Genomic DNA, 8,649 nt, shown 5'->3' with positions numbered 1-8,649 from the left:
CAACACCATGGACTCGGAGGTAGGCTGCCCTGGCTAATCTATCCATATATAGCAATAACCGAGGAATTGGAAGCTTGTTAGTAGATTTTCTCTCCGCCATCACGCTTCATGCAATCTCCAGGCGAACTTCAGGCGTGGCGTGTGCATGTGATATTAACGTGCGCGAGTGAGGGGGGATCTGTGGCGTGTGCACAACCTGTGATTGACAGTCAGATCTCACACCCCCCTGCGCTGATTGGACCCGATGATCCGGGAGCGGTGGATTTTTGCAAAACAAATAACACGCTCCAGGTGGAGTTAGAAGCTCGGGTTTTTTTCTAAAACCACCTTATTTATGTTGTTCTGTCGGATTATAGTGTCGATTACACTGAATATGATCAAAAAAATGTTGCCGACGGCAGCTTTAATATTATCACTATATATAATTAGTTTAATTTAAAACAGCTGTTTTCTATGTGAATATATAGTAAACTGTCATTTATTCCTGTGATCAAAGCTGAATTTTCTGCATCATTACTCCAGTCTTCAGCAAAAGCAGTTTATGCTTAACTTGCTACTGTAGCCAACACAGCACAACACAGCACAACACAACACAACTTCCTTTTTCTTGACAAACTCGGAACAATTTCCGCTGCATCTCTTTTGTCAGATGACTTATGTTTCGATGAGCCAGCATAAGTTTTTTTTTTTTTATTGGTTTTGTTTTTTAAACTGTCTCCCAGGCTGTCTAGAGGTCAGTGTGTGGTGGAGTGACTGATGGAGACAGAAGTGGACACCATTGAAGGGAAGGCCTCTGTATTCAGCCAGGCAAACCCTCTTTATGACAACAACATGAAGCTCTTTGAGGCCGAGCGCTACGACTTTCAGCACAGCGGTGAGTAAACGGCAGACTGATACTGTTCACATTCAAAAATGCTTCAAAATGTTTGTGTGTTTCTGGAATGTTTCATTCTGATCAATAATGACATTCAGTGGTCTGATATTTCATAATATTGATTGACTGTTGTTGGTCATGGAAATGCTGTGTATTGTAACTTAAAATAGTGCTAATTTTATTTCCCTCATATCATATCACTTATAATGGACTTATAAAATCAGTTTTCTGTAGTTTAATCCAGAGTTCTGCATTGTTTGTTACAGAGCTAACACCAAGGAAACCAGCGAAGAAACGTCACTGTATTCCTGTTCTCATAGTGTTTCTCCTGCTGCTGATTGCACTGAATTCTGTGCTGGCCTATAAAGGTAAGATGGAACTGAAATAAATTCACATTTAAAAAGTATAACTTTATAAATGTCCTTGCATTATATACAAAATGTCAAACCAAGTGGCATTGATTTTAAACCAAGCAAGTTTTAGGGTTTAAATAATTACATTATAAAAAAACTTAACAAAATGAAGAAGCATTGTGATCTTTTGTGGTTGTCAGATGTCAATGGATCATGGATCATGGTGATAGTTAAAGTGATTTCTACACCTGTGGTTTCTCTGAAATGACTCCGACTTAAAAAATGCACTAATAATCACCAAAACACCAGCTGATTAAAACCTACTGAGCAAAAATGATGAAGAAAAGGAAATGTATTGAAGAGAAAAGCTATATTCCTATACAGATGTCACCGATATTTTGTTGTATTATGCAATGAAATTTGTATATTTTTAGTTGTAGCCTTAAGGTGCAGTCACATTCACCATTGCTTGGCGAAATATCATTTGCAAAACTCATTCTAATAGGAATCTGTGTGATCGGGTGCAAAAAAATCCCCTATAAAAGATTTCACTGATTTTCTAGATAGTCAGCTGAATTCACCACACTGACCAATAGAAAGCTGCTTGATTTGAAAGTGACTTCTGTGTGAGCTGAGCTTTATACATCGCTCCACTATTAACAATATATAACTGACCATTTTTATCTAATGTGATTGCACCTTACAGTAAGTGTCCAATACTTTTTGTGAACATGAATATTTCACGGCATCATGTAAACTATCACCTTGTTTCTGTTAATCTGCTTTGTATGATGTGTGTTGTATGCAGTCTTCACTCTGGAGGCTTGGGTTCACACTCACTGTACATCAGCTGAAGCCAGATCAGAGGAACTCCAGTCTGCTGGATTCAAGCTGGGCAGCTCCAGCTCAGATGAGGTTTATACAAACACTTCACACCGTCATTCATGTTGTGCCATACAAACACATACTCGTATTAGGCCTGTTTTGAGTGTGTCAGAGCTGAAGGGGTGTGTGTGTGTGTGTGTGTGTGTGTGTGTGTGTGTGTGTGTGTGTGTGTGTGTGTGTGTGTGTGTGCGTGTGTGCGTGTGTGCGTGTGTGTGTGTGTGTGTGTGTGTGTGTGTGCGTTAACAGGAGTGTCTGTCTGATCTGTGTGGGAACAATGGGACTCTAGAAAAACTGAGGACTCAAGTACTCAACGTTAGTGCACAAAGAGGTACACATCTTTGTCTTTGGTTCACACAAGAGAAATCCTATTGGTTGATCAGGTACTATTTTAAGAATCTGCCTTGATTTCAATCATTAAAGGGGTCATGAAATGCATTTTCAGATCTATACTTTATATTTACTGTCTTTAACAACTAGAGTATGTATTAACATTTAAATTAATTATTTGATACAATGCACTTATTGTGCTTTTACACTGTACTTATGTTTAAAACACACCTGCATGTAATTACAGCTGTTATTCATTTCTGTAATTACATCTATAATGACTCTGTTGACCTTCTCTTACCCCTTAACCTAACCCTACCCATACTACCAAACCTGTCCTAACCTCACCTGTATCACCTCAATAGCAGCACAAGTGTTTTAGAAAATCGTTACATCAAGAATGGGGAGATTTCAAATCTTGCTGTTTCATAAGGGTGGAAAACAAAAACACATATTTGAGTAATATTTAAGGTGTGAAAGTTTCAGTATGATTTTATTGTTTATGTGGAAATATCAAGAACATTTAGATTTTCCATTTCATGACCCATTTAAAGCATTTTGTCAGGAGACACCATAGTTGTGTCTCACAGAATTAAGGTTATCATTTTCCTTTATATTTCATAGTCATGGTTTGTCCGCCTGGTCCACCTGGTCCACCTGGAACACCTGGAACACCTGGATTACAAGGTAACTGTGTACTGTGACAATGCTTTGAAAATAGTGTCACTCAGTCACCCTCTCACTCTAATTTAACATTAGTAGATTGCAATATTTAGGCAATAGCTAATAAGGGAGATAATTGTGACTTATTTGCCCAAACCTTGTCTACAACTATCACCGTGAGGCATCAGCTTGAACAATAAAACATTTGTAATTTTTATTTTATTTTTTTTTTATCAGTAAAACAACTTATTAAAAGTTATTTGAACAATTAATTTAAAATCTAGCTGTTTTTTGAGGGATGTTAGCAGACTATGCTAAAGTAACTGTTCCTACTCGCACCACTCCGAACGGGATTCGTCATCTAGGGCACTTAAAGCCTAAGCCCCTTGAAGTTTCACCTGCACAGCTCTTTCTAGCTGGCCTCCAGTACACACACCGCCCGGAACATCACTCCACTCCAGGGTCATGGGACCAATGTAACGGGTCCTACTCACACCTCTCCGAACAGGATTCGAACCATCGTCAACTAGGGCCCTTAAAACCACTGCCTCTTGTGCATCTCTTGTGCATCTCTTGAGGTTCACCTGCACAGCTCTTACTAGCTGGCCTCCAGTACACAGACCGCCCTGAACGTCACTCCACTCCGGGTCACGGCACCAATGCAACAGGTCCTACTCCCACCAGTGAGGTTTTACCTGCACAGCTCTTCCTAGCTAGAATCCAGAAGGATACCAAACATCTGTGAGGCACCCAAAATCTCTGAGATCCTGTCCCCAGTTAAAAGGGGTGAAAAATTGACAAATTTTCATCTCTTTGTTTGAACCCAGCAGCAGATCTCAGTGACCAGAATAGAGTCAATCGCTTTCCACATGTTCCTTCACAATCTGTGTGGTTTTAGTGCTCCCTGCTGGTCAAAACAGACATAAACACTGAACTGAACTAAAGCTGTCATTTGACCTTTGGTGTCTTCCATTCTTTTTTCCAGCAGATGCGTGTGAATAGTATTTTGTCATTGTTATGTCATGCTTTGAGCAGTCAGATTTTATACTCCAGCTGTGCTCTGTATTAGGTTCTCCTGGAATAGCAGGGTACCCAGGACAGAAAGGAGGCATTGGCTCACCAGGTTAGTGTATTTTTGTATATCTGTATGAATTTGTATGCATATGTGTATGGGTGTGAGTGCTCTTGAGAAGCATGTGTGAGTATTGTCCTCTTAATTTTTCGCCAGTGTTAACGAGCTGCATAGGCTTAGGTAATAATTGTACGTTAGTAATGCTAAAGCATTCACTTCTTTGGTGTACACAAAGAAAATGCTGCAAAACAATGAACATTAATTGAAAATGATTGTATTTATTTCAGGGAGGGTAGGTGAGCCTGGAGCTCCAGGTGAAAAAGGACAGAGAGGAGACCCAGGTATCGCAGGGGAAAAGGGAATGGTCGGCACTCCGGGTGCACCTGGTAATCGCCTCCTTACTTTCACACACGTCTCATCCCAGTATAGCAGATCCACATCTCTCCCTGACTGTATTTATTTCTGTCTTCAGGTGTTTCAGGCTTAAAGGGGGATCCAGGAGAGAGAGGAATACAAGGTGCCTGATTATTATGATGAAAGGCCACCTTAATAATTCATACTGGAATAAAACAGAAAATATGTGTTGTGGAAATGCCTTGCACATTTGTCCATGCTGTAAGAGATTTATACTGCTCTAATGACTACTGCTCTGTGCACACAAGGTTTACCTGGGAATGACGGTCGTCCAGGTGCCGATGGAAAGAATGGTTTGGCAGGAACACCAGGGGCCCGTGGAAATCCAGGTACTTCTTAAAAGATAAATCTGACCCGAATGATTTGACAGTTTGTCTATAGCTGCTAATTACTACTACTGATAAAAAATAAGATTTTTTTTTCACAGTGTAGTGCAGTTGTGCAAAAGTAAAACCACACCACAAAACCACTTTAGTCTGTTTAGTCTGAACAGTAGTAATAGTGATGGTTTCCTTATTAAACACCACTAAAACTAAATCTCAGTCAAAGCCACACTTGACTGTTCTGCATTTTGACTCTTTTTGATACCTTGTACTTGAAATCTCTCTTCCTCAGGGCCTAAAGGAGACCAAGGTCCCAGTGGTGAGCGAGGAGGGCAGGGACCTCCAGGTGTAAGCGGTAAGAAAGCTTTTGGAAAGAAACAATACAACATTACTTAAAGGTATTTAGCAGTGACATTGTCAGGCTTTTTTATTTACAACAAAATAATCTAATTGAATGGGCCAAATGTAATATAACACTGCATTATAACAATATAACAAGTTTACAGTGGATTTATACATTAATTAAAAACATAAAAAAAGCAAAACACACCTGATTCAATTATTTGTTCTTCGTTTTCTAGAAGTAGAGTTTAAAAACCTTGCTGTATTTTTGTGTAGTTAATTAAGAGAAGGTACACTGCCATCTTGCTCCGACAAAAGTGACTTGCCAAATACTTACCAACTCGTAAATTTTCCCAGAGTACTTGAATGTACCAGTAACCAGACTTATGACAAATGACATAAAATCTGGTGTACTTTGATTTATCTGAAATAGCTGATACCACAATATTGGAGAAAGCTTATTGCACAGCAGTTTCATTCCAGAATATATTATACTGCAAACACAAAAGTACTCAAAAGTAAAAAGTAAAACATATGTGTTGACTTTCAAAGATAATACGTTTTTCCAAAAACTACAGATTCTTTCACACACAGTATTTACCTTCAAGTCACTAAACTCTACCACAACTTCATTAAATACAGAGATTATAGTTTTTCCTCACAAGTGCTCATTGTATCATCCTGGTACTCTGTAAATGTGACTTTGTTTTCAGGCAGAATGGTGCACCCATGAAGTTTCATAATACCTCATTCATTTGGGCCCTAACCTGTGGTTGATTGGTCTTTTAGGGCCTCCTGGTCCACAGGGACCTCCTGGCCTGCGAGGACCACCTGGAGAAAAAGGCTCGCCTGGACCAAAGGGAGACACTGGCCTTGGCCTTCAAGGTATTGTAGGAGTGCTAAGAACATATGCACATAAAAGTGATATAAGCTGTTGCCAATAATTTTGGGTAAATAATTGTTTTCAGGGCACCCAGGACAACAGGGGGTAAAGGGAGATAGAGGCTTGCCAGGTAAATAAAGACAAACATGAAAACAGATGATAAACATCGGGTTTATATCATGCAGTCGTCATCTGAGTTTGATGTTGTATGTAGGTGTCCCAGGATCTCAGGGTCTGAATGGAGTAAAGGGCAGTAAAGGGGATTCAGGTGGGTTTATTAAAAAGTTTATTAATGACAAGAAGGCAACATCCATCTGTGTCTATTTCTTGACTTTCTTCCTTTCCTCTTACCCTATTCTCTCCCAGGGCAAAAGGGAGATCAAGGTATGTTTTGGCATATTTTTTGTGTATCCACGATATCTGTTAGTGCACAGCAGTTATGTGATTATTAACCTGTTTTGCAAGTGAATTGATTGTATGTACATGTATGATGGTCTTAAACAGGTCTGAAGGGTGAGAAGGGTGATGTAGGACCCAAGGGTAGTGTGCCTGGTAATATCCATCTCTCTGTACTACTGTGTGTCACTAGCTATGTTTCTATCCAAAGTTGCAGATTTAACTTGTGTGCAAAATTGCATAAAACATTTGTGAATAAAGCAACGTTTCCATCCCATGTGTTCAAGAGAGCAAAATCATCACTTCCTGGGAAATTGGCACATTATATCTGTAATAAAACCGTAAGATGCTGCAATCAGGCTCTGTTTCCCTCCATCATAAATGAGTTTGTCTCAGAGCGTCAGACGAAACACAATAAACACTGTCATGTTCTCTTGCGTTCGGATGCTGGTGTTTGGAAACGCAATCGTGTGAGACGCTTCTGGAGGAATTAAACCAAATCATTCTGATGACAGTCTTTGACTCAGGCATTTCAGAAACACCAAACCAACAGTTGAGATGCTGTGATGCCATTGGTCCACTGGTTACTCCAGTTATCCAATCACAGCCTCTGCTGAGGCAAAGTCACATGAGGTTATTGTTGCGCATCAAATGATTTATTCTGCAACGGTGTTTCTATCATAGTTTATGCACATGTCTAAATAAAAAATTACAAAATTATATGCCGCGTAAGTTATGCACATTTTTTAAATTTATGCACATCTTGGCATTTCCATCCAGCGTTTTTTTATGCGATAACCCAAAATTCACATTAAAATAGGTGGATGAAAACATAGCTAGTGTTAACGTCTATTAAATTCTCATAGATTCTTGTATTGTTGTTGTTGTTTTTTTGTCTACTCTGCAAAATAAGAGTCACTTTAGCATGACATATGAATGCCTAAACATGTCTCATATATATGTATTTGTCTTTAGCTGTGGTTCGTTTAGTGGGAAGCTCCACCCGTGGAAGAGTCGAGGTGCTGCATAATGGTGTCTGGGGAACGGTGTGTGATGACAGCTTTGACACTGTGGATGGGTTGGTGGTGTGTAGGATGTTGGGCTTCCAGAGGGTCACCCAGGTGTACACGGCCGGTGCAGGTGATGTATCTGTCTATGCTTAAGGGGTTTTAGTTAACGGTTCATGGTATACAGGCTATAGTTTACAAAACCCTCTCACAATGGTCTGCTGTGTATCTCCTGCAGGAACTGGAAAAATCTTGCTGGATGAGTTGAGATGTACCGGGGCTGAGAGGAGCATTTTTGACTGTCCACATGGAGGAATTGAAGTTCATAACTGTGGCCACGCTGAAGATGTGGGAGTTAGCTGTGCCTGAATAAAAAGAGGAAAAATTCTCACACCAAGAACTCATTTTGTCTGTGTTTTGGTGATTTTTAGAAAGTCAGTTCTCCTCACACAGATGCAGTTAATCAGATTCCACTATTTTCCACTAATGTTTGAAAGTGTTTCATCATATGAAACCAAATTCTTTTTGTCAAATGTTTTAAAAAAAAGTGTGCATGGTGTCAAGGCAGCAACATTCATGCATTGTTTTTTAAATGGGACTTGTGTGTGCGCATATATTTGTTGTCTTTGTACAATATGAATGTATAAACAAACTCCTATCCTAAATCCTAAAACTGTCCTAACTCATAACACTTATACACAGCAAAATAAAGGGCTTACAGTAAAATAGCTTTTGACTCTAAAATGTCTCTTGTTTCTGTTCCTGTTCACTCAGGCCTTGTCCAAACTAATAGGTTTTCGTTTGAAAACACATCTTTTTCTCTCCGTTTTGTCAAAACAGAGGTATTTAAAAATAGATATTCATGTTTATACCAGTATTGTGGCTGTTATGTGCTATTCACTTTCACACTGTTGTTAAAATATGTTACTTTGCATACACTTCATATCACAGTCATGCAAAGATGACAGAAAACTCACTCACATTAGCCGTCCTGCGGCAAAACATGAGAGCAATTGCGTTTTAGACCAAACAAATAGGGGTGAGTGAGTGCGACCTGGACGCATCAGAGAATGCTGAGATATTTTGCTAAATAAAATGACCCTGCCAAAA

General features: G+C 39.4%; 1 protein-coding gene across 5 annotated transcripts; it reads left to right on the top strand.

Moving 5' to 3' along the window:
- Nucleotides 1–714: 714 nt before the first annotated feature.
- On the top strand, nucleotides 715–8,267 carry LOC309503392 (uncharacterized protein). Of its 5 annotated transcripts, XR_014207629.1 has the most exons (18): nucleotides 715–874; nucleotides 1,141–1,242; nucleotides 2,036–2,142; nucleotides 2,359–2,440; nucleotides 3,064–3,126; nucleotides 4,172–4,225; nucleotides 4,462–4,560; nucleotides 4,647–4,691; nucleotides 4,837–4,917; nucleotides 5,204–5,266; nucleotides 6,043–6,138; nucleotides 6,222–6,266; nucleotides 6,351–6,404; nucleotides 6,503–6,520; nucleotides 6,641–6,688; nucleotides 7,508–7,672; nucleotides 7,778–8,027; nucleotides 8,088–8,267. XR_014207629.1 is itself a non-coding variant. In XM_082176205.1 (17 exons), the coding sequence occupies exons 1-17, from the start codon at nucleotides 757–759 to the stop codon at nucleotides 7,906–7,908; spliced, it is 1,362 nt and encodes a 453-aa protein (XP_082032331.1). In that variant the 5' UTR covers nucleotides 715–756; the 3' UTR covers nucleotides 7,909–8,267. The 5 variants fall into 5 exon arrangements, 4 of the variants coding, with proteins under 4 accessions (XP_082032331.1, XP_082032330.1, XP_082032333.1 ...); XM_082176205.1 differs by having other exon boundaries at nucleotides 6,360–6,404; nucleotides 7,778–8,267; XM_082176204.1 differs by having other exon boundaries at nucleotides 7,778–8,267.
- The last annotated feature ends 382 nt before the right edge of the window (nucleotides 8,268–8,649 follow it).

This window comes from Leuciscus leuciscus (genome assembly GCF_965113295.1).
Source record: "Leuciscus leuciscus genome assembly, chromosome: 7".
NCBI lineage: Eukaryota > Metazoa > Chordata > Actinopteri > Cypriniformes > Leuciscidae > Leuciscus > Leuciscus leuciscus.
This window is presented reverse-complemented; position numbering and strand designations above follow the sequence as displayed.